General features: G+C 45.5%; 1 protein-coding gene across 1 annotated transcript; it reads right to left on the bottom strand.

The window, feature by feature from the left end:
- Window positions 1-19,593: 19,593 nt before the first annotated feature.
- LOC8041956 (beta-1,3-galactosyltransferase brn-like) lies at window positions 19,594-20,613 on the bottom strand. Its single transcript, XM_002415104.3, has one exon. The coding sequence runs from the start codon at window positions 20,611-20,613 to the stop codon at window positions 19,594-19,596; it is 1,020 nt and encodes a 339-aa protein (XP_002415149.3).
- Between the last annotated feature and the right edge of the window lie 6,561 nt (window positions 20,614-27,174).

A 27,174-nucleotide genomic window follows, 5' to 3' on the forward strand; every position in this document is an offset into this window, starting at 1 on the left:
GAATGGACTATTACAAAATTATGATTAAACTTACCGGGGTTGTTTTTAACGGTTGTTTGCCCTTGACCTTGTGTGAAAACCGATTGCCGCTCAGAAATACTCCACGCTGAAACTTCTTCCTTTTTCTACGACAGACTTAAGACGGATCAATCTCACCATGGACCTCAGAATATTCGCGTCAGGATTCGATCGGAACGGCTCCATATTGTGAAAAGCAAAACGACGCTTTTTTTTGCACCTACTTGGAGCAAAAGAAATGCTACGAAAGCGAGGCCAAAGCCATTTTATGGTGTGGCCCACCATAGCCATGGGAGGCGCCTATGCAGCGCTCGCGCACTGGACCATAGCCTTTTCCTTTTCCACAAGGGCACCGCCATCTTGAATGTTGTCACTTCTGGTATGCGGTAAAATATTGTTTTGATCTCTCCACGCCACTGGAAAGTGTTTACGAAAAATGCGTGATTGTCACATATCCTTGTTTGGCCTCACCTATATTTTCTCGCATTTTCCAGGTTCAAACTTTTTATTATTTTATCGTCTCCGATATCAGATAGAGAACCCACGTGACTGAGCACAACAGTAAACAAAAAAACGCCTATATACTGACAAAGCCTGGCAGATCGCCACGAGAAGCGGCCGCCGAAAAGGAAAAGGTGGAGCGGCAGACAACAGATGAGTGGAGAGCCAGGTGACTAACGCCCCGCTGCGGCGAGGTGCCCAAACACAGTTCTCTCCAGAGAACAAGAAGTGTGTTTCGAGTTCTCGACGCTGCAAAAGCTGTGCAGTGACCTTCAGGTTCCCTTGAAGTTCCTTGATAAAATTCACGCTTTCAGGTACCGTTAACGGTTGTTGTAGAAACGCGGCGCAAAAACACGTGCCACGAGCGGGTGCTCCGCCGCCATTCGATTCCAAGGGCCACTCATTCGAGTGCTGCGGCGCAATTTGCTTCCAAGGTCTGCTCAAGACACGAGCCTCGTGCACTGGCTCGTTTGATGCTATTTGCAAGACAAACCCAAACACATTAAGGCTGCGGTCCCACGGCAGCCATCTTGAACAAGGCGTTAGTTCAACCAATAGATGGCGACACGCACCCGTGGGGTGGCCGAAACATTGGTTCACAGTGGGATGGCTCGAGCACCATCACGTTCCCCTCGTGGCCTTGCTCGCGCCGCTGCCAGCTGTGCTCAGCTAACTCAAGTAGCGTGGCCCAGCAAACGGATGTATGCGAGAATGCCAGGCTGGGTGTAAATTGTTCTCTGATATAGGGACATACGGTTCGGCGGTTGTAAGGTGCTTTCGCAATAAATCTTACCAAGAAGGAATCAAATGTTGATTGACGTGTCAACATTCTATCAATGAAAATTTCCTCTGCAGGAACGCACGCTCAGTAGACTCAACCAGTGGAAGCGGACGTCAAGTAAACTGCTTCGCGATTTACGGTACTTACCTCACCATTTTAATGACGACTAAAATAACGTAACGAAATATTGTGTTTCACGGGGTTCGGAAGATGTAAAGGTTCTTACATTATAGTTCCCGGAAAACAAACGCCGTTGCAATATTTTCGGAAGTACCGATAGACATAATGTTGTAAGTACAGCTTAGGAAAACCATCAGAAGAAATTGGAAGACGTTTATTTGCAATGAAGACGCTATGAATGAACGGCGTTTAGCGACGACAAGTTATGAGCGTTCGGGAATTTATAAGTTGACGTGATTGCTAATTATGGACATGCGAACAAATGAAGACCAGTTTTGTCAGGAGATGGTGTTGCGGTGATGACCTGATATCGGACGACTCATGGCAGAAGAACAAGCAGGTTTCTTCTCAGCGAATGGTAAGTGTCCAGTGTCAAGCACAACACGTGGCTACCGACGTTACCGACGTTTCGAACACTTACCGCTTTCGACAAAAGTCCTGGCACCTGGGCTAACTTTGTGGAAAGACTCGAAGTCTTCCTTTAGTCCAACGCCATCATGAACAGTAACTGAAAACGATCCACTATTCAGTCGGTGGGTGGCGAAACGTATCCGCTTCTACGGAGTCATGGGCGATGCGTGCCACGACGTCCATACACGTCATTGACGTTCTACGGTCTCTTTTACCTACTTTTGCCCTACCGAACATACTTTTCTCTAATAACGCGCAAAATTTTGCTTCAAATAAAATAAACAAGTTTTTGAAGAAAAACAACCGGCATGAGGCATCACATTAGTGCACCATACCATCCTGCAACTAACGGGCAAGCAGAGCAGATGATGTGCGAAACGAAAAAAACCCCTTTTGAAGCTTACGGAAGAAGCAGTTCAGTGAAGAATCGCCAGGTTCTTGTTCCGGCAGCACGCGACGGTCTTATCTTACACGAAAAAAAACCCGCCGAAGCAATATTCGGCGGACGAAGAGCCACACCCCTCGGTCTCATAATACTGTGGCCTACGAACAATGATCGAGAGATTCCCAGATAGAGAGTAATGGCAGTTTAATCGGTCGGACAACTCGTCTACGTGAGGAATTTCAGCGGAACTGGGGCCTTCCATGTAAAACTTGAGTAGAAAAGGCTCTATGTTGTTTGACCAGGAGGTGTCATCTCTCTGAATACGTTGGATATCAATGCCCTTCAGTGTAAATATAACTAAATCACAAAACTCTCTTTGTGTATTGCGTAACTGCCCTTGTATTTGATAGTAGAAGCTATGGTGGTGATTTGGACCTTTCACACCATGCTCCTTTTTCTTATTTTTCGCCTCATACTCTTTGGCGGTTTAAGTATGCTTCAAGAATCTTTTGGAACGGGGACACTTTACGTCAACGAGGCCATTTATTCCAAGTAGTCAATCAGGGAATGCTGCTAGAAATCCGTCCCTCATATTAACGCACTCCTGCACAGTGCAGTTTTCCTGTTCAACGTACAGTTGTAAAGCAGCATCCTCATTGATTCTACCTTATACTGTTGCGGGTGAAGAAAGTCATTGGGTACACGATACTTAAAACAAGCTGGCACTGTACGTTGTGGTTCGACACCCACTAATGTCGTCGTCCTTATGGAGTCTCATCAATTAATAATTACCTCGTCACCTCATATTGCTCTTCATCAACAGTAAGTACAATAGGCTACCGCCATATTACAATCCAAGAATTGAAAAATTTAGTCGTTCCGTCCTTCAACAAGTTTATTATTTACACATTGTTATTACGTTACATTACCTCGAGACGATCGACGTCCATCGTCGATCTCCAAATACTTTTACCTGTATATAAATTAGACGCACAAGAAGATTGGGGGGGGGGGGGGGGGGGGGTCGGTGGCCGAGTGCCGACTGCATGGTCTAGCGCACACTAGGGTACCTCAATGTCCTTCTGTTTAGGGTGATGCCACCTTTTGTAGTTCCCGATGCCGACAGCACGCACTCACAAGGAAAATACAAAGAAATCAACGAAAACAAAATGTCGCCATGATACAGTCAACGCCACAAACACGTGCAGAGCCACGCTCTTTCACGTGCTTCTGAACAAAAAATAAAAATAAACGTGTGCGACAAAACGGCGAGATGCCACCACCCTAACCAAAGCGCACATGAAGGTACCCTAGCGCACACCAGCTCGGAGCACTTGGAGCGAAAGCTCGCGCTGCAGAACCCACCCCGCCCCTGCCCGTTTCGATCTGGAAGAGCATCGTACCGGCGTGCGGTCGTGTATTTAAAGACCCCAGGTTTGCGGCTGTACCGCACTGGCTAAATTGTTCATCTACAGCTGAGATACCAGACGCCCACTAAGGCAAACTAACTTCCGGCTGTATAAACATACAGATAACAATTTGCAATTAGACGCATAATAACAAAGAACACAGCGTGCCGCATATTTTCTTTTGATGCCTTTTTTTTTTGTTAACCAGCGCAAGCTAAAGCCCCTCGATGTGTTTACGTGTCTTGCCTTCATCCAAAAAAGGCCTTCATCAAGGGGCTTTAGCGCAAGCTTGTGCGTTCTTTCTTTTGGGACGGTTAGAACGGTCGCACATAAAACCCGCGTTTCTCCTACCCGCCCGCTTCCTCCTATCATTATGTGTATTTTGTTATAACTAAATAAGCTATAATAATGGTGTATTATTCATATTTACTTTCAGTTTCAGTCAGGGAAAAGGAGTTTCGCGGGAACTAGAGCCAATAAATGAGCTGCGCTTAGAGTATCGGCACTCTCTTCCCCCGACAGTGTTGTGAACGCCGCCATTTTGTTGCTTGTGCAGAGCAGGCGCAACTGCCGATCGTCATGATTCAAAAGTGCGACATCCTCAGCATTAGATTCGGTGTTAGGAAGCTCATGTAATGTTGCTTTGCTTTGTCGAAAACTTTTTAAAGTGGAGGACGGAAAAGCGTTTCTTGTGATTTCAGATAAAGCTTCAAATAACTGGCAACCATGATTTTAAGCCACAATATGGCCAAGTGTCGCTACTCTGACGCGTAGCTTATTTAATGACACTATTCATGCTCTTGTTCAAGAGGCTTGTAATACCTGGAGGGGCCATGACGTAAGCCCCGTGGATTCCACAAGCCACTACCTTTTGAGACCTGCCTCTTCTTCATTTTTCCCGCTTGTGCCAGTAAATTAGCTGCGGTTCCGAGTAACGACACTTGGCTTAAAATTGTGGCTTAAAATCATGGTTGCCAGTTAAGGCCCGTTCACACATGCAGCGGAGGGCTACAAGCATAGAGCTTACCTCGCGCTAAGCGCGTGCTAACGGGAGCGTTCACCAGCTTTGTATCGCACTGTCAAAACTGTTGCTCATCGCAGACGATAAGTAGATGACGGCGCGTGAGGAGCGCTACATCAGCGCTTCGCTGCATGTGAGAACCGGCCTTTATATGGAGCTTTATCTAAAATCACACAAAACGCTTTTCCGTCCCTCACAAATGTTTAAACTACCCGTGACAGAGCATTGTAATATTGCATCAGCTTCCTAGCACCGCATCTAATGCTGAGGAAGTCGTACTTTTGGATCATGATGATCGGCAGTTGCGTTTGCTCTGAGCAAGACCCAAAATGGCGGCGCCCAAACCAAATTCTGGGAACTGAGTGCCGATACTTTAAAGCTCATGTAGTGACTCCATAAAGTGAACTCGGGTGTATTATTTTCCTCTTCGTCTTTATTGTTTATTGAATTCAATCATATCGAATAATGAACGCATCATATCACGCTACGCTTGTGTAATTATTTTTCTTAGATTTATTAGCCTGAACCAGTACGTAAACTATTCATTTATTGATAGTAAATCTTCCAATATATTTTTTAAATGTGAAGGTAAAAAGACACGGAGAGTGATGATGATACAGACGCCAACGCCGCCCTCGGAAATTTTTTGAACACTAGAAATCAGCAGTTTGTCTGCCATCCGCCAGGAAGCGCAAAAAAACACCCAAACAGTTTTTAATTGCTTTTAAAATTAGCTAACCTCTACACCTATTAAGAAACCAAAGCAAGATCATTGTGAAAATTTAATACATCGCAATGTATATCTATTCCACACAATAAATGTTATTAAATGCCAATAAATCTGTTTGATGTCCAAAACAGATATGCGTCAAAAACAGGTAAGTTTGAAGGGCTCCTGGAGCGTTATGACTTTGAAAATGAAAAAAAGCCATCGTCCACCTCTTGGGCAACCATTGTAGCTCTAAATGTTTTAAAAGATTTTATCATAGTTTAATTATTTCTTCAGCGGCATTTGAACTACCATGACTCGAAGCACAAAAAAGTGCTACGTTTGATATAAAATATCTAAACTAACAAATTTTACACAACATTAAATTTTTTTCTGCATATTACCAATTATAAGCCCTACATCTGTAGCTAATTTCATTGCCCTAGCGCTTGTCATTAAAATATATTTGTGCTGTAAAATGTCAATTTTAGGGCAATATTTGGAGGGATGAAAAAAACAAAGTAGTGCAAATACCAAAAACGTGTATCGTTAGATTCTGCTCCGACGTCACCTTAACAAAACTGCTACATTGGAACCGTGCTATCTTTAATGGATCGTTCATAAAACATGAACTAGCGGAGCAAGTGAGGGTCCGCGCCATCATATTCGCAACGCTACAAATGCGCATGAACAGTAAAAACCAACACATACATAATATCAAATGAAAGAGGATTGTATTGCCTTTCGAATGACATCAATCCCACAAAACAGTAATTAAAAGGAGATGAGTCATGGCCTGCCAAAAAGTACCTAAACTGTCTCATTCGGTGGGACCGTGGCCTTAAGAGGCTTTTGGTTCCTCGAAAAATGGCTCTTTGATGCTCTGTGCTAACAGATCCCCCCGAATCGTGCGACCGGGCACTCTATAACTCCGTCGTCGAACTGCCAGGCTTTGTGAGCTTAGAGGAGGCTATGACTGGGCTCAACTGCTAATAGCCCGTGTTCTGTACCTTTGCCCGTGCTCTTTGCCGTTAAAGGGGTACTCCGGCGATTTTTGAGCTACCTCAACTAACAATATTTTCTGACTCCCCGGCCTTTACCCTTTCTGGTATGCTATTTAGTATCGTAAAATTCATAATAGTTATTGCGAAATCGGCAAATGAAAATGATGTAAAAACCAACATTCAAATATACCCGCCCTTTTCAGTGCCGTGACGTCAGTAGAAGGCAAGCTTGCCAGTCGGGCGAGCAGTCTAGAAAATAGAATATGACAATCATTTGTTCCGTCTGGAGCGCGGGGACTGGAGCGAGCTTCCAAAGCATTCATTTGACACCATGAAACTGCTTCGAATCAGTGGGGAACAAATTCGACAGTCCAAAGAGTGAACCCCTGCACTTCCACTGACGTCACTTTTTCGTTGCTGCGAGTAGAGACTTTCAGCTTGAAAAACACGGTGAGGACCAAAATTGTAAATTCAATAACTTCGCGAAAAAAAAATATTTTGACCTGATATTGGGGATACTATTTTTGCGATGTTGTTTGGCAAGTTTAGCAAAATTTCAAGCAAATCGGGGACCATGAAGAAATCGGCGGAGTACCCCTTTAACGTGGATTCTTTGTCTTCGACCGCATTGTAGAGAGAGGGAATCACCTCGTGCCTCATAGAGAAATATGACTAAACAAGAGCACGGCTTCCCCTAAATTTAATCTGGAATCTCTAGGTGAAAGATACTGAAGGCCGACACGCGCATTTTCGTTTGAGTGCTCTCGACTGCGCTGCGTCGAGAAACGAAAGCAAGTCAGTGGCATGTTGGTGCTTCGTGTGAAGCATGGGGTGTCCTGGTTTCTCGCAGCCGCAAAAAAGTCAAACGCACTAAAACGCATCTGTGTGTAGTATGCGGAAACGAAATCTTTGCACTTCTTTCTTTGTTTAAATGTGGTCGATGTTAAACACTAGCCTAGACTAGTGTTTCTGAGCTGCCGACAGAGAAGTCAAGAAAACTAATTAAAAAAAAAAATTAACAGATTTAAACATTGCATCTGGTCGCGATTTGTGAATTTCGTTTAGAATGTAACCACGTTATGAGTTCCTAAGAAGCAGTGCAAGTTCGCGATAGTATTACTCGCTCGTGGAGTATTACCCCAGTCATCCGGACAAATTTAGTGCATTTCAACCAAACGCACTTCAGCTCACCGTGTGTCACTTCAAGTGTTTCGGTTTCCACACGAGATAAATTAGTGTCACTCGGAAATGATGACAATAACGATGGGGAAAGTACTATTGGACACCTAAAATGCTAACGTACAGGCAGAGATGTCTCAGCAATATGTAGTCTTTTGTCTAATGAAGCCATGTTACGAGACAACCTTACGTTAATTGACAATATGAACTTTTAGCAAACCGTCACCATACTACCGTTTCCGTGGGCCGAGCGCTCCATGTGCGGCTCGTACCGGCGTCACGTGCCTGAAACGCGGTACCGTAATCACCTTACCGTGACACCATTGCCCTGTGTTACAACATGGCGGCGTCCCCGCTCTGCCATTGTAAGCGTCGACGACACACTTCCTGTTTCAGAATGCTGGAGGAGCCATCTAGAAACAATCGCAGCAGCAAATATTGCTGGAGGAGTAATATTTAGTGGGGAGAGGTGCTTATATAACGATCCTGGGACATCGCAGAAGGCATTTTACAGTTACGCTGTAAAAACTACCTCTCTAAAAAAAAAAAAAAAAAGAAACAGGAAAAGCTTAGTAGATCTCTTGCCACAAATTGTCTGTCTCCGCCAGTTTCTTTGTTTCCGTAGTTTTTGTAAAAAAATAACCTTTATATGGTTCTTGTCCTCTTTGTAAAATTACTGAATTTCAGTTGACTAGCCCTGTAGAAAAACGGAAAGGCAGTTTCTGTTTTTAAGAATAACAGTGTTGTAAAAAAAAAATCGGGTTTCTGTTTTGGAAGTTTGGGAAAAGACAGTTTTATTTTTTTCCAGGTTGCGAGAAAAGTTGGACACCGAACTGTCGCTGCTATTCACCTAGTCATTTCAGTGCTACGTACACAGAAGAGCGGTAAAATACGATCCAATCAACTCACACATAAAAACGGAAGAAACGAACAACTGCAATACAACAGCCAGACCAATAACGTACTCTACGCATACCGCGTTTACCCGATCGCCATATAGGGCAGCCCTATTTTTGAATTCGACTGGGCCGGTGCTTTACGCGACGTATGTCACATAAACACGTAGAGCCTTGTCAAATATTACTCTTACTTAATATTTCTTCGACATTTTCACACTGAATTGTTTATATCTCTTAATCCAGTGCCGCCGGAAAAGCCGCAGCAGATTAATTAACGAAATTCATTAAGGCCACGGTCCCACTGAATGTGGCAGTTTAGGTACTTTTTGGCAGGTCATTACTCATCTCCTCTTAAATATTGTTTTGTGGGATTGATGTCATTCGAAAGGCAATGCAATCCTCTTTCATTTGATATTATGCATGTGTTGTTTTTTACTGTTCATGCGCATTTGTAGCGTTGCGAATGTGATGGCGCGGACCCTCACTTGCTCCGCTAGTTCATGTTTTATGAACGATCCATTAATGATAACACGGTTCCGATATAGCAGTTTTGCTAAGATGATGTCGGAGCAGAATGTAACGATACACTTTTTTGGTATTTGCACTACTTTATTTTTTCCTCCCTCCGAATATTGCCCTAAAATTGACATTTTTCAGCACGAATATGTTTTTAATGACACGCGCTAGGGCAATGAAATTAGCTACAGATGTAGTGCTTATAATTGGTAATATGCAGAAAAAAAATTTAATGTTGTGTAAATTGTTTTTGTTTAGATATTTTGTATCAAACGTAGCACTTTTTTGTGCTTCGAGTCATGGTACTTCAAATGCCGCTGAGGAAATAATTAAACTATGATAAAATCTTTTGTAACATTTAGAACTACAATGGTTGCCCAAGAGGTGGACGATGGCTTTTTTTCATTTTCAAAGTCATAACGCTCCAGGAGCGTTTCAAACTTACCTGTTTTGACGCATATCTTTTTTGAACATCAAACAGATTTATTGGCATCTAATAACATTTATTGTTTGGAATAGATATACATTGCGATGTATTAAATTATCACAATGATCTTGCTTTGGTTTCTTAATAGGTGTAGAGCTTAGCTACATTTAAAAACAATTAAAAACTGTTTGGGTGTTTTGTTGCGCTACCTGGCGGATGGCAGACAAACTGCTGATTTCTAATGTTCAAAACATTTCCGAGGGCGGCGTTGGCGTCTGTATCATCATCAATCTCCGTGTCTTTTTACCCTCACATTTAAAAAAATATATTGGAAGATTTACCATCGATAACTGAATGGTTTAAGTACTGGGTCAGGCTAATAAATCTAAGACAAATAATACACAAGTGTAGCGTGATATAATGTGTGCATTATTCGATATGATTGAAATCAATAAACAATGAAGACGAAGAGGAAAAGAATACACCCGAGTTCACTTTATGCCTAGAGTCACTAAATGAGCTTTAAAGTATCGGCACTCCGTTCCCCAAAATTGTTTGGGCGCCGCCATTTTGGGTCTCGCTCAGAGCAAACGCAACTGCCGATCATCATGATCCAAAAGTACGACTTCCTCAGCATTAGATGCGGTGCTAGGAAGCTGATGCAATATTGCAATGCTCTGTCGCGGGTTTTTTAAACATTTGTGAGGTACGGAAAGCGTTTCCTGTGATTTTAGATAAAGGTTCATATAACTGGCAACCATGATTTTAAGCTACGATATGGCCAAGTGTCGTTACTCGGAACCGTAGCTAATTTACAGGCACAAGCGGGAACAACGAAGGAGAGGCAGGTGTCAAAATGTGGTGGCTTGTGGAATCCATGGGGCTTACCTCATGGCCCCTCCAGGTATTACAAGCCTCTTGAAAAAAAAATTGGGTTGTGTGTGTGTTTATACAGCCTAGAACTTGGTCTGCCTCACAGGGGCGACGAGTCTCCCAGCTGTAGATGAGAAACTTAGCCAGTGCGGTACAGCCGCTAGCCTGGAGTCTTTAACGTGCATCACGCAGTAGTGATACACGACCGCACGCCGGTACGATGCTCATCCAGATCGAAACGGGCAGGGGTGGGGCTCGAACCCAGGATCCCTGGGTTCTGCAGCGCGAGCTTTCGCTCCACGTGCTCCGAGCTGGTGTGCGCTAGACCACTCGGCCACCGATCCCCCCAAGCCTCTTGAACAAGAGCATGAATAGTGTAATTAAATAAGCTACGCTTCAGAGTAGCGACACTTGGCCGTATTGTGGCTTAAAATCATGGCTGACAGTTATTTGAAGCTTCATCTGAAATCACAAGGAACGCGTTTCCGTCCTCCACTTTAAACAGTTTGCGACAAAGCAAAGCAACATTACATGAGCTTCCTAACACAGAATCTAATGCTGAGGATGTCGCACTTTTGAATCATGACGATCGGCAGTTGAGCCTGCTCTGCACAAGCACCAAAATGGCGGCGTTCACAACACTGTTGGGGAAGAGAGTGCCGATACTCTAAGCGCAGTTCATTTATCGGCTCTAGTTCCCGCGAAACTCCTTTTCCCTGACTGAAACTGAAAGTAAATATGAATAATACACCATTATAACAGCTTATTTAGTTATAACCAAATACACATTATGAGAGGAGGAAGCGGGCGGGTAGAAGAAACGCGGGTTTTATGTGCGACCGTTCTAACCGTCTCAAGAGAGAGAACGCACGAGCTTGCGCTGGATTAAAAAAAAAGGCATCCAAAGAAAAGAGGCGGCACGCTGTGTTCTTTGTTATTATGCGTCTAATTGCAAATTGTTGTGTGTATGTTTATACAGCCGGAAGTTAGTCTGCCTTATTGGGCGTCTGGTTTCTCAGCTGTGGATGAACAATTTAGCCAGTGCGGTACAACCGCAAACCTGGGGTCTTTAACGTGCATCACGCAGTAGTGATACACGACCGCACGCCGGTACGATGCTCTTCCAGATCGAAACGGGCAGAGGCGGGGTAAGTTCTGCAGCGCTAACTTTCGCTCCACGTGCTCCGAGCTGGTGTGCGCGCTAGACCATGCACACGTCCACCGACCCCCCCCCCCCCCCCCTCCCCCTTGTGCGTCTAATTTATATACAGGTATATGTATTTGAAGATCGACGATGGACGTCGATCGTCTCGAGGTAATGTAACGTATTAACATTATATAAATAGTAAACTTGTTGAAGAACTGAACGACTAAATTTTTCAATTCTTGGATTGTAATATGGCGGTAGCCTATTGTACTTACTGTTGATGAGCAATATGAGGTGACGAGATAATGATTAAATGATGAGGTCCTATAACGACAACGGCATTAGTGGGTGTCGAACCACAACGTACAGTGCTAGACTTGTTTCAACTTTCGGGTACCCAAAGACTTTCTTCACCCGCAACTGTATATGGTAGAAACAAGGAGGATGCTGCTTTACAACTGTACGTGGAACAGGAAAACTGCACTGTGCAGAAGTGCGGCTTATTCGTTAATATGAGGGACGGATTTCTAGCAGCATTCCCTGATTGACTAATTGGAACAAATGGCCTCGTTGACGTAAAGTGTCCCCGTTCCAAAAGATTCTTGAAGCACACCTGAACCGCAAAGAAGTATAAGGCGAAAAATAAGAAAAAGAAGCCTGGTGTGAAAGGTCCAAATCACCACCATAGCTTCTACTATCAAATACAAAGGCAGTTACACAATACACAAAGAGAGTTTTGTGATTTAGTTATATTTACACTTAAGGGCATTGACGTATTCAGAGAGATGACACCTTCTGGTCAACCAACATAGAGCCTTTTCTACTCAAGTTTTACATGGAAGGCCCGACTTCCGCTGAAATTCCTCACGTAGACGAGTTGTCCGACCGAATGAACTGCCATTACTCCCGATCTGGGATTCTCTCGATCTTTGTTCATAGGCCATAGTATTATGAGATCCAGGGGTGTGGCTCTTCGTCCGCCGAATATTGCTTCGGCGGGTTTTTTTCCGTGTAAGATGAGACCGTCGCGTGCTGCCGGAACAAGAACCTGGCGATTCTTCACTGAACTGCTTCTTCCGTAAGCTTCAAAAGGGCTTTTTTTTTCGTTTCGCACACCATCTGTTCTGCTTGCCCGCTAGTTGCAGGATGGTATGGTGCACTAATGTGATGCCTGATGCCGGTTTTTTTCTGCAAAAACTTGTTTATTTTATTTGAAGCAAGATTTGGCGCGCTATCAGAGAAAAGTATTTTTGGTAGGGCAAAAGTAGGTAAAAGAGACCGTAGAACGTCAATGACGTGTTTGGACGTCATGGCAGGCATCGTGTAAACTTCCAGCCGCCTAGAGTACGCATCGCGCATGACTCCGCTGATGTGGATACGTTTCGCCACCCACCGACTGAATAGTGGATCATTTTCAGTTACTGCTCATGATGGTGTTGGACTCAAGGAAGACTTCGAGTCTTTCCACAAAGTTAGCCCAGGTGCCAGGACTTTTGTCGAAAGCGGTAAGTGTTCGAAACGTCGACAACGTCGGTAGCCACGTGTTGTGCTTGACACTGGACACTTACCATTCGCTGAGAAGAAACTTGCTTGTTCGTCTGCCATGAGTCGTCCGATATCAGGTCATCACCGCAACACCATCTCCCGACAAAACTGGTCTTCATTGTCCGCATGTCCATAGTTAGCAATCACGTTAACTTATAAATTGCCGAACGCTCATAACTTGCCGTCGCTAAACGCCGTTCATTCATAGCGTCTTTCTTGCAAATAAACGTCTTCCTATTTCTTCTGTTGGTTTTCATCATATTCCTCCTAAGCTGTACTTACAACATTGTGTGTGTCGGTACTTCCGAAAATATTGCAACGGCGTTTGTTTTCTGGGAACTATAATGTAGCTTCCATTGGTGTCCTGGAAGATTGAGTCTACTGAGCGTGCATTCCTGCAGAGGAAATTTTCATTGATAGAATATTGACACGTCAATCAACTTTTGATTCCTTCTTGGTAAGATTTATTGCGAAAGCCCGTTACAACCGCCGAACCGCATACCCAGCCTGACATCCTCGCATACATCCGTTTGCTGGGCCACGCTACTTGAGCCAGCTGAGCACAGCTGGCAGCGGCGCGAGCAAGGCCACGAGGGGAACGTGATGGTGCTCGAGCCATCCCACTGTGAACCAATGTTTTGGCCACCCACGGGTGCGTGTCGCCATCTATTGGTTGAACTAACGCCTTGTTCAAGATGGCTGCCGTGGGACCGCAGCCTTAACTAAATTTTAATATTATTTTGATGGATTATGTTAAAAATGCAGTACTGACGCTGATCTCTATTAGAGGCTATAGGAATTATTAGATTTTAGTTAATTATTCAATTAGAACGACAATTGATCCCCCTTTCTCGTCCCCCGAGCCCCAAAACACAGGGAAGAGACGGCAAACCGCCTGACCCGCTCTTTAAAAAATGCGTTCAATTTAAAATCAAACTACCCGACTTCGCCATGACGTGTTGCAGCTATTGCTGTGACTGTAGTGTAGATTAGCACAGTGCTGCTCAATTTTGATATACTATTGGGTTCGAATGAAATGATACAGCGGAGTGCGTGGGCGTCGACACATGCTGCGCCTAGCAGCGCCTCCTAAAAGATTAATAAATAAATAAATAAAAAGTGCGGGTTGGAGAGTGAGGCGTTGACAGGGTGTGCGTACTGCTCCGATGTGTTTCACCCTCGTACAGCACAATCTAAGCTTCGACGCTGCGCCGATGGTGCGCTGGAAGTTCCAAGGCACTTTCGATTGTTCGGCACTAGACACGCCAGCAAGCTCGCTGTTCGCAGCAGGTGCAAGCTGCTTGCGCGCACATCCGTGTAACATGACATCAGCGTCCTGCTCCTTCTTAACTTGCGCCGTTTTTTAAGTTTTTTTTCTTTTTTTTCTGAGATGCTTTGTGATTTTGTTTATGAACAAATAGCAGAAACTGCGCGTTTTGGGTCCCGCAGAAACTGCTGGACCCAAAACGACCGTAACGACCAAAACACCACAACAACCATGACTCATTGGAAGGCTTCACCAAGCTACCCTTGCATCGCTTGATGCTGTGTACAGTGGACAGTTGCCCCGGTGACTTTGTCGTTACGGTCGTTTCGATTACATGCGAATGCAACCAACGCAGATGTGCGAACGAGCTTTTAGTGTACACACTGTCAAATCCGCTGGTGCGAGCGTGGGGTTTGATCCCGCAGATTATTTGCACGCATTCTCGCACGAACGAAACCATACATGATGCCATAGCGCTCACACCTCGAACTTCGCGCCCAGTTGAGGCGAACCGACTGTTCAGCCAGGACGTTCACTGCAACGTTACTGTAGCAAGCTTGCTCCAGTAACGTTGGTTCAGTGCTTGTCGTACAATGTTGCCAAGCGTCTCTTGCGAAAGAGATGGATATATCTTAAGGTATACAGGAATAATAAAAAAAAAAGTCAGAACGAACTTTTATAGTCTTTGCAGATTTTTTTAGCACGTGCTACGTGGCTATTTTTATCCCAGTTGAAACCAAAAGGAAAAATAAACGTTTCCAAAGATTGAGAGTGGGAGGGACTTTGGGAGCACTACCCACTTTGTTGGTCGTGGTCGGGAGCTGCAGACCATCGCATCAACAATGGCTGCGCTCGCGGCAGCGCTGGCTTCTACGACGTGTTCGAATAGAGGCTGCGATCGTTATAACATCGGTTTGACCCTGAAACATGCTCCATCCTACAGTATTTTATGCCACGATTGGGTGTGGATACCTCACCCCGCGTCTCAAAACAGTAAGCAGGTCGCTAACGTGCGCTAATGTTGGCCATCGGTGATGCCACAGACGCCGCCATGGCATGTCCCTCGCTCATCTCAACATGGTGGAAACGTTACGCGGCGCCAGCATCGCTCACAATGGCAGCGCCCATGAGCCTTTCTTAACAACGTGTTCACTAAGTATGGAATGAAGTATTGTGTGGGTAAAGGGATTATAAAAAAAAATATCTTACATTATTCTCGATATGAAATTTCTATAGGACTGATGTGAGACACGACATTACAAAATTTTAATATTTTATTTTCATAAAAACCTATATTTGCCTTAAACTTACATTATTATACTTAGTGCCACTCAGGGATGGGCAAAATACATGCAAATATGTATTGAAATACAAATACAAAATACTTCGTAAAAAATGTATTTACTTACAAATCTAAGTACATTTCCAAAAAAGCATTTAAGTACAAGGTACAAATACAACCAAATGTATTTGGTCTCCTCCAAATACTTTTCAAAATACATTCCTCAAAATTTGTGTCAGCGACTTCAGGGCACCTGCAACGGGTTTCTGGGTATCTTATTTTAATTTTGCATCGCACACTTGGGAGTTAGTGTGCGAAGCTCTAGTGACGTAATAGAAATATAATCACACAAAAAAATGCAATGAGGTTGGACGTAATAAGTGAAAAAAGTACAGAGCTTCAAGCAGCCTTTTTGTCGATTACATTTTGTATACATAGACCAACAAAGAACCGAGACGACCAAGACGCGCAGCACTAGCTAGATAATTTTTTTATTGTTGCAACTCGCAATAGTTACGAAAATGTGGACGACCGGCACATTTAGAATGTTCCAGGCAAAAATGTGGATAGAAATCAGGCTGGAAAGCATCACAAGTTGTCACTGGCACTTATTTAGCCAGTCTGCCAGTGAACGTCGATTTCGTCACTATTCTTGCCTTGGACTAGCACCGTAATCACCAACTCACTAAACGCTTGTGCTTGATTGAGAGACACTGCATTCGGTGCAGAACATAGTTTTCTTCCTGCTCTGGAGAGTGACAATAAATTTGAGGGATGTATTTTCGCCCACAAAATTGTATTTAATTACAATTGTATTTGAAATACCCACGTTTTAGTATCTAAATACACACAACAAATACATAACCCAATTTGTAATTAAATACAAATGCAAAATACACAAAGTGTTTGAAATACGTATTTCAAATACTTGTATTTGAAATATTGCCCATCCCTGGTGCCACTAATGAAGGTACAGAGCGCGACACTGATAGCGCGAACAAGTAATCGCCGGTTTTTTCAGTTTTTGTCTTTGAAACCAAGGGATGTCATCTAAGTTATTATTGCCTATGGAAAGAGCTCATTTAGTTCTACAATGGAAGCAATAAAATTTCGTGCTCGCTAATACTATTTAGAGTAGAATGAAAAAACAAAGCGCCAATGTCGTGTTCGCGTCAACAGTGGCGCGATGTGTACACTTCAGAGTAACGACACTAGACGATATTGTGTCTTAAAATCATGGTTGCCAGTTATTTGAAGCTTGATCTGAGATCACAGGAAACGCTTTTCCGCCCTTCACAAATGTTCGAACAATTCGCGACAGAGCAAAGCAATGTTACATGAGCTTTCTGACACCGAATCGAATGCTGAGGAAGTCGCACTTTTAAATCATGACGATCGGCAGTTGCGTCTGCTCTGCACGAGCACCAAATTGGTGGCGCCCACAAAAATGTCGGGGTACGGAGTGACAATACTCTAAAGGGGTATCCACACGAAGGAGAAATCCACTCCTTTCCTCCGGGGAGCGCGCATCACGTGAGACATACGTCATCCCTTTTTGACGCCCCGTGACGCCGTTCTCTCGTTCTCCTCCGTGGCGGAGGCGCGGAGACTTCGTACTCTTGGCATGAGAACTCCGCAAGTGCGCGCGGCGGAGCCGGGGACGGAGTTTCCCGGGTTGTTGACGTCACGAGATCCGTCCGCGGAGTTCTCCTTCGTGTGGATACCCCTTAAGCGCAGCTCATTTAGTGGCTCTAATTATACCCGAGTTAGACGGGCACGTTTAAGGGGTATCCACACGAAGGAGAACTCCGCGGACGGATGTCGTGACGTCAACAACCCGGGAAACTCCGTCCCCGGCTCCGCCGCGTGCACCTGCGGAGCTTTCGTGCTGACAGCACGAAGCCTCCGCGCCTCCGCCACGGAGGAGAACGAGAGAACGGCGCCACGAGGCGTCAAAAAGGGGTGACGTATGTCTCACGTGATGCGCGCTCCGCGGAGGAAAGGAGCGGATTTGGATGTCGTGACGTCAACATCCCGGGAAACTCCGTCCCCGGCTCCGCCGCGTGCACCTGCGGAGCTTTCGTGCTGACAGCACGAAGCCTCCGCGCCTCCGCCACGGAGGAGAACGAGAGAACGGCGCCACGAGGCGTCAAAAAGGGGTGACGTATGTCTCACGTGATGCGCGCTCCGCGGAGGAAAGGAGCGGATTTGGATGTCGTGACGTCAACATCCCGGGAAACTCCGTCCCCGGCTCCGCCGCGTGCACTTGCGGAGCATTCGTGCTGTCGGCACAAAGGCTCCGCGCCTCCGCCACGGAGGAGAACGCGCCGCGAGGCGTCAAAAAGGGATGACGTATGTCTCACGTGATGCGCGATCCGCCGAGGAAAGTGGCGGATTTCTCCTTCGTGATCGCGATTTTCGTCCGCGGACCGTGTACCACGTGACCGGCACGTCACCGATTCCTGCGATCCGCGCCTCCTCCGCGGAGGCGCGGACTGATAAAGTCGAGCGCCTTTTTCACTCGCGGACGTTTGGCGGCAGACTGACTTGGAAAGCATTTAATCTGGCAACGGTACATGGTTTTCTTGGTATTTTGCTTCTGTGCGTTCAAAACAAAAATGGCGCGTCGTTGCGTTTTTTGCGTTTGTTGGTTCATTTTGTCGTACGATTCTTGGTTCTACGCGTGAGAGAAACTCCAGAAACTTTGTCCGGCTGACGCGACGCAGGTTCCGGTGCTCCTCCGGGTCCGTGTCAAGAAGCTCCCGTCAAAACTCGTCTAGCACGCCGCGATAATTCTTGCACGTCCAATCAGGATTTCACCGAGCAAGCCCTCTCTTGTGGATGTGGTGTGCTTGAGTGTTGTGCACGAGCGCGGAGTGCGTGAAGGCATCTCCAAACGCCCCTCCGCGAGCCCAGAACTTCGTCGCGTCTACGCCGAAGCTTTCTCGGGCAGGATCATGCCTGTGTCACTGTCGTGCTTTGGGTTAGTAAAGTTAGTGGCGCTTCGCGCGAAGCCTGTCCCGGTGTTTTGTTCTCGATGAGTACGTAGCAGCGGCGCACGATTCTTTATCGCGGTAGCAACCGTCGATTTCTCTCTTGGACAACGGTGCTACGGTGCGATGTTGAAGTTTCGCGGCACTGTGGGGTGCGAACAGGTTCGGTCCGTCCTCACTGGCGTCTGCTCGTCGTCTCCCTCGCGTGGATGCGCTTGGGAGACGGACGAACCGCGGATATGTCGTCACGTGATCAATCCGTCTGCGGATCAGACCGTCGTGTGAATCGGCCTTTAGGGGTATTCACACGAGGGATAAATCCCGGGGATTTCTAACCAGCGCGCGCGCATCACGAAATCAAAACGCGAGGCTTTTGAACATCGCAAAGTCTGACGTTTTCGTCGCGGAATGCGCGTGCCGGGGAGAAATCCCCGGGATTTCTCCCTCGTGTTAATACCCCTTAACCGGAGTTGCTGTGAACCACAGCTTTCACACTATGTTCGTGAGCAACGTCCTGTGACTATGCAGTCAAAGCTATGGCGCACTGCGATTGTGCATCTTGTGCACGCGTCAAAGCTTTACACGCACACTCTTGAGTCTTCACTTCTTCTGAAATAGATTTTTGAGACTATAGTGCTATAACTGCAGTGAAGCGTAACTGGAGCAAAGGGTGATTTAACTGCGGTTAATTAAGGCATAGGAGTGTTGTAAAATAAAGTAAATTTAGTCTTAACCATATAGGTGCTTTATTTGAACTTCTCCCAGCATTTGCTTTATGCACACCCGATGTTGAATGTTGCAGCCAGTGATAAATGTAAAATAAAAATACCGCAGTCACCTGCGTCCGTCACTATCACTAAACGGTGGGAAACGCCAGCTAAACTGTTTATGTACACCAGAAAAACACAGTTCGAACTGGCTGTCAATGCACTCTTTGTCAAACCTTTGTCGCCTGCCAATATACGGTTAATCAACGGTAGAATAATCAGTCTCGCTCAGCTTCTTTGTACCTCTTGTATGCTGGAAGTAGGCAAGGGCATGCAGCCTCACGCATTCCCTAAACGTTTTTGACGCTCCCAGACTCGAACCAGGCGAGCACTGTCATCGAATCCATGAGCGGCCACAAGCCCGACAAAGTCTTCGGGAAATTCGGGCTCGTTCTTGTCACGAAACTTGTCACTGTGCAGCGGCCGCAGCCCGATCTTTCTTGACACAATTCCCAAAAACACGTCGTCCAAACGAAACTGCCGCGTGTACCTGGCCATCTGGTAGAGCTCAATGATCGCAGGCCTCGACACTAGGTACAAGCAGCCGACCGGAAACGGCGGGTACTGGCTGAAGGGGTATTCGGACAAGGACACGTACCACTTGCTCAAGCGGGACCTGTAAGGCGGCGCCTCGTCGTAGACATATCCCACCAGGTACCGGTCTGTCGGGTTCATCGAGTCTCGGAGGAAATGGACGAGATTCTTCGCGGACACGTAACAGTCGTCGTCGACGAAAAAGATCCACTGGGCGCCGGGACAGTGTTCCAGCACCCAACGGAAGGAGAGCATTGTCTTGATGGTGTTGTTGTAATACGTGTCGATGAAGTCCGCTTGTACCAGGTCACCGTGGAGGGCATGTTCTGCGTTCAAAGCGCTCTGCGCGGTTTCATCGTCGGCTTTTACACCAACCATAAACACACGCCGGATGCTCACGTCTTCGAAGAGGCCCTCTTGTCCCCAGGTCTGGCGGATGGCGTTTCGATGTGCCTGGTGGGCTATGGCAGACTTAACGACAATCAGTAGGAACGGCAGGTCTCTCGGAACTTGACATTTGAATTCGTTGCGGATCATGAAGACGTATTGCTCGTAACGGTTCATAACGCGGTAAACCGGTTCATTGCCAGATTTGAGTAACCGCAAAACGTGCTTGACATCGACTTCTGGAGGATACGCGTAGTCCGAGTAGGGAGTCTCCTGCAGGCGATCGAAGAGGCCCGATATGTTCAGGAGTGCCAGGAGGAAAGTTGTGAGCCATAATAATACGACCTGTCGGCGGTGGCGGGTCTTCCAATAGGTCATATAGAGCCTTTAGGTCAAATATCCCGCTGTTACCCTGGAAGTAGGGAAAGAATGAAACAGAATCAACATCTCAATGAGTGACGTGAGGTTTATTCGCATAAATTGCGGGGCTTACTTCGAGGTACAAATGCCGGACACCGGGACATGCCATACATTGAGGAAGTTTACACTCTTCAGCGAATAAACTTTTTAGTGTGCATTATTCATATTTTGCGTTCCCCGTGGAAAAAAGCACTTCACTGAAATTGGAACAGGGGCTTAGAGAGGGGAGGGAGATCTGACAAAAATCCTCTCCTTTCTTTTCCCAAATCATTTTGATAGCCCTGAACCAATTCAAAAAAGTATCTTGGCATACGCAGCATAGGAAGCACTGCAGAGTATTATGTCGTATGTTGGCGTCAAGTAGTCAAAGACACTGTGCGAATGCACTGTTCAGCTACAGTTCAGTACTGTTTGACCTGCTGTGATTGCCAGATGGCTCTGACCCATCATAAATAAATGTCTACATAATCAACTTTGCCCAAAGCAACCCTAATTTTTCATGGAACTGAGGCTAAGCGCTGGATTTTTTTTTTTGTAAAAAAAAAATTAAAGGATAATCTTTTCACAATCAGGAGTTAAGAAAAAATAATGGCTCAACGGGGAGTAATGAGGCGTTTTAAAGTAAAAGGTTAAAAGAAAAACGTTTGAGCAACTGGATGTTTCATACCCCTAAAACACATAAGAGAAGGACAATCATTCTGACCATGCTTTATTTTCACTTTTCTCCAGTCAAATTTCAAATTGGCGCACAAAAACTTTTTTTGTTTGTTTAGATTGAACTGAAAAAAAAGTTTTTAGTAGACCAGTAGTAAAGTTCAGCTTTTACCTGGAAGAGGGTTGCAACAACGAGGTCTGCTCGAAAGTGTCCGCGACCAGTGTTTTCTGCTTGTTCCCTTATGCCTGAATACCATTGGAGCGAGAAACAGAAACAAATGACAGCGACAAACCTCAAACCAGTCTTTCACGATTTTAGAGGGTTTGTAGAGTTATAGCCCTCTCTATACTGACAAAGCTTGGCAGACCGCAAAGAGAAGCGGCCGCCGAAATTGAGAAGGTAGATCGGCAGACAATGAATGAGAGTAGAGCCACGTGACGGGCGCAAAAAAAGTGAAAGCCGTTCACAACTCCCTGTAACGTCGAATTGGAGCGCAGCTCTTGAGGAGGAGGAGAAAAGGGTACTGAGGGGAGGGTAGACCCCTCCTCCTCCTCCTCCTCCTCCCCATTCTTTAATATGCTCCGGGGGGGGTCACCTGACCTCGGGGGAGGGGGTCACGTGACCTCGGGGGGGCGAGAGTGTCACGTGACTTCGGGGGGGGGGGAGGACCCCCCAAGGCCACGTTACCTTGGGGATCACGTGGAGGTCACCTTGGGGGGCCACGTGACCTCGAGGTGACCTTGGGAGGGGTCACGTGACCTGGGAAGGTCACGTGTCCTGGGGGGTCACGTGACCTGGGGGTCACGTGACTTTGGGGTGACCTTGGGAGGGGTCACGTTACCTCGGGGCGTCACGTGACCTTGGGGGATCACGACCTGGGGGTCACGTGACCTTGGGGTGACCTTGGGAGGGTCACGTGACCTTGGGGTGACCTTGGTTACGCCGACGGCGACGGCGACGGCGACGCCGCTCAAGCCAGAAACGGGCGCCTAAGAGCTGCGCTCTAAAACTTAGAATGGGTATTTTGTCGTTTCCATCTGGATGAGCATCGCACCGGCGTGCGGTCCTGTATCAGTACTGGGTGAGCCCGTGAAGACCCCATGCATACAGTCCTACTCCAGTGGTTAAATTTCTCATCTACCCTGCGTAACAATTGTCGCTGTGCGTGCTGGGTGATTGACTTAACATATGTGCACTGTACTTTCGTAGTTTCCAAGCCCCTGCATAACCATGTAATTGTCATAAAGCTGGGTTTGCGTTAAAAAGTCAATATCATTAAACGAAATTAAGCATATATTTGTTTTGCTGTCCTCGCTTCCGCATCGTGGCTTCTGATGACCTATTTTTTTTCTTTCAATGCAGAGGACGCTATGTTGAACTTGACATTTCTTGCTAACGACGGGGAGGTGTGGATATTTTTTTAAGAACCGGTTTGAACTGGTTCGCGCTTGGTGAAACAGGTGACTGAACCGTTCTTTTTTTCAAAATCTTTACTGAACCTGCAGAACCGAGCCGGAACAAAGTGCAAAACTACTGAACCAGAACCCGAACCGAACCAGAATATTGACCGGTCGGACTCCCTGCTTTTAAGTTGCAACCCAGCCGATCTTCTAGTGTCTGCGTGCAACACGAATGAAGAATTTAAATGAACATATTACGAAATCGAAAGAATCGTACATCAAACGTAAAAATTTTACGTTTTAAGGCAGGTTCCATAATATGGTGCTACTGTCGCTTGTGGTGACACCGTGTACCGGTTGCATCCTGTCAGCGGTTTTCTGCTCTTGCCGCAGTCATTTGGGGCAGGTGTACGCGGCGTCGGATCTAATAGCGCACTAGCAGGGCTGTTGTACAAGATCTCGAAGCAGAAAACAAGGTAGCGTCTTGCGCCACGCACGAACTAGACATTTTAAGCCCCTATAAAACAGACAACACGCTAAACATGTATCTGTAAAAAATATACGGTCTGTTTGCGAAGCAAATTGGTGGTTTTAATTTTTGGTGTTTGTTGCGACTCGCGAGCTTTCTTACGCTTGATCGCGCGATCGATGTCTGCAGTGACACCTAGTGACACTGGGTGTCACAACACGTTTTGTGCGGTCACCCTTTGGCTTATTAGAATGAGGGCTTTGAGGAAGTTTTTGCATACTTTTTGAGTCGTCTCCGAGTTTTATGACGGCAGCTTTATGCAGTTTTTTTTTCTAGTAACACAATGCAGCTGTCAATGGGCCTTTTTCACATTTAGGAATTAGGGGAAGGGAATTGTTTAGTTCAACCATTCCAGGGGAGGGAATGGGCTCAGTGTCTTCACTCCGAGGAGTTGAAAGGAATGAAATGGTCGGAAACGTTAATTGCCCGCAATGGCATTGGAATGAAATGGGGGTGCCCATTCCGCAACAGGTGTCCCTGCAAACAGGGCAGCAGACTTCCTCTCTCGTCTGCGTTGAAATATGGCGGTTCCGAATCGAGTGAATCGAGCTCAGTAAGGCTTAACGAGGACACCAGTACACTACGGATAATGTTGATCTTTACGCGGAACGCTGCCGCAATTAAACCGAAAAGTGCTAGCTCAGTTTTCGAACAGGCAAATACCGCGCACCACTGATGGCCCCCAGACTTGTACGTAGTACTCTTCTCAAGTTAGTGCAGTTTAACTACTTTTCGGAATAGTTTAGTAACTTCCCATTGCATTTTTAGTAGCGTAATTAGTAGTCTGCTTCAATTACTTTATCCTAGTAATTTCTACTCAAATTAGAAATTACTTTTCAATTTTAATGGTAGATTGGCTTTTCAACAAACATTCCTGCAGAAAAAGGTATAGGATTTCAGAAGATCATCTGATAGTTGGAAAGAGGGGGAAACAGGTGGCGTAGGCAGGGGAGGGGGGTTAGGATGGTTTGGAGGGTCTGCAGAAACCCCCTAAACTTTTAACGAGCCCTTACTGCAATAATATATTCCTGCTACGAGGCGCGGGGAGCGTACAGATACGTCGCAACTGAGGCCGAATAACTGCGGGAGTAGCGCTGAAGACTGGCGTTTCCTTGTGTTCCGAAGCTGAAGAAGACTTGACGTATTTGAAGAAATGGCGTGTCCCCGATTCTCGCCAGCGTAGAAACTCTCGCCCACTACAGGAGCACACTGCATCCTCACTCGAAGGAGGCAACAAAATGCAGCACTCACTTCGAAGCCCATGTGCTGCTCTCATAGTTTCTGCTGTACTTCAAGAATCGCCTGCTAAAGGACAACGTAAAGATGACCTCTTTGCGTTGCATTTCCTCCCAAAACGCAGAATATTAAGGTCCTCCAAAATTCGAAGGTCGTTCGAGAAACCTCAGTAATTCCTCAACCATTTTTACAGAAACAAACAACAAAAAAGCACTGTTGGAAAGTACTTTTGAGTGCATAGTACTTAAAGTACTATAAGTAGGTTTAGAAAACTTTTTAAGCACATTATTTGAGCACATACTTATACCTCACTAAAGTATTTTTTTCTGGTACTTTCCGGGCCCGTTAAACTCCCGACTTCAAAGCACAATCCCCAAATTTGAAAACAAAAACATGTGTATCGTCTCGTGAAAAAGCGCAATCGTCTTTTAAGACGTTAGGGAGCTTTCGTAGAGCGCGTTTCCCCCTCCGCCAAGCCCTCAGCGACGCAGAAATCGCTACTGCGCTTGCGCGCCAATGGCCTTGACTGTAGAGTCTCGCTCTTAGAAGATTGCGGAGGGCCATTGCGGGACTGCCAAAACGATCCACAAAAACTCCCTGTTTTCTGGTCATTTTTTTTAGTGAATAATTGCGGCTATAAGACCAACAGAAATACGTGCCTTAAAAGTTGATTGTGTTAAATAGTTCACCAGCGAGAGTAAAACAACTAATCTGCGGCGACTTGACTTTATTAATTATTAGCCACCATTTCCGAAAAAAAAAAAAAAAAAAAAACTGATGCACTTCCGATTCCTCTGGGAGCAATGCATACCAGTTAAAAAAATTAAAAAAAAGACTCTATAGGGGATGAAAGGGCATCATGAAAGGTTGTGTTAAAAAGTACTTGTACTTTACTTTGAAAGTGAATTGTATTTATAGAACTTCACTTCAAGAACATTACACCAGGTGTAATTACTACTTTACTTTAATCTACTTAACCCCTCATTTACTTTGTACTTCAAGTACTTTTTAGATGTACTTACCCAACTGAGTAAACAAGCAAACACTGTCTGCAAAATCAAGCTCAGGCAGTGCTAAACCTCAAAGTAGAAATGATATATCCGCAGTACAGCATTGACCAAAAACAAAGCACAAAATAAATACATACGCAGAACCAGAATCAGCTATTAAAGCATTTTTGTGAATATACAAGTCGCTTTATATTTGGCTAGTAAAATTTCGCTAACAAATCGAAACCTACGCGCTCTCTTGTTACCAAAAAAAAAAACAAAAAAACTATATATATAAGTATTTTTAAACGTAATTCGCTACCTTTTATGGTAGTTAGAAATTTACTCAATTACTCTTCATTCGGGTAATTTCTACGCTACTTAAATTACTTTTGAGACCAATACTCAGTAACTTAAGTTAGTTACTTTTTTGAGTAACTTGTACATGTCTGGTGGCCCCCTAGGCCTGCTAAGCAGCCATCGCAAGAAACGCTGTCAACCGCTTCGCATACATCCAAGCAAGTTTCCACTTTCGGAGCGAGAGCCATAGCGAATGGAAACATAACAGAAGATTTTCAGGAACTCTACTTATTGCCGAAGGCGGCTTTCCGCGCAGGCAAGAAAACGTGTTTGGAACGCAGTCACTCAGTCTTCTCGTTTTCAACACTGCGATGTGAAATGTTGATAACGTTTCGGTAGAATGTAGTAGCCGACGAGAACGTCGTCCTTTCGCAAGCCATAGCTAGTCGTTATTATCTGGTCTGAAGTGCCCGGACGTGGTAATCGCGTATCACTCCGCGAGCGCTGCAGACGCGAGCTACGCGATCGTCCTCCGTGTCGCCCTCATGCCAGACTTTGGAAACATGTTTTAAAACATGGCCCGCGTTATAAAACAACACCATTATACTGTATACGGTGGCTACACATGATGTTGAATGGTCCAGGAACATTCCAGTTCGTTCTATTTTAGTGCATATAGGAGGTATGTTTCGCAAACGCAAAGCGAGAAACATGCTCCGCCCGAAGCTCGGCGTCTGCAAGGTCGCTTTGCCACATGAATTTCGGATCCAGCTTGGCGCTCGTGAGTGCTTCTCCGCCAATAGAAAGTTAACGGCGAAAGAAAAAAAAAAGCGAAACTTTGGCTCGACAAGCAGAATCTATGCAGTTACTCTAACTCACACCAGCTCGGAGCACGTGGAGCGAAAGCTCGCGCTGCAGAAGCCAGGGATCCTGAGTGTAATCCCCATACCCCTGCCCGTTTCGATCTGGATGAGCATTGTACAGGGGTGCGGTCGTGTATCACTGATGCGAGTTAGATGTTAAAGTCCCCAGACTAGCGGTTGTATTGCACCGGCAAGATTGCTCATCTACAGCTGAGAGGCGAGTCACCCGTTGACGCAGACTAAGTTCAGGCTGTATGAACAGACCCACGATTTCTGTTATTAATTTAGGCAGATTTATTATACACACAATTCGCGTGCCATTACATGCGATACTGTACAGGTGACATACAACGAGAACATACCACACACAAGACATGTACAAGTTACTAAAAAAGTGGTTACGTATCGGTATAAAAAGTAATTTGAGTAGAATAAAAATTACTCAATTCCAAAGTAATTAAATAAATTGCTAACTACTGTAAAAAATAATAAATTACTATCCAAGTTTATTTTATATGTGTTTTGTGGAAGCAATAAAGGACATATG

Source organism: Ixodes scapularis, unplaced genomic scaffold (assembly GCF_016920785.2).
Source record: "Ixodes scapularis isolate PalLabHiFi unplaced genomic scaffold, ASM1692078v2 PGA_scaffold8__174_contigs__length_109621045, whole genome shotgun sequence".
Classification (NCBI taxonomy): Eukaryota; Metazoa; Arthropoda; class Arachnida; order Ixodida; family Ixodidae; genus Ixodes; species Ixodes scapularis.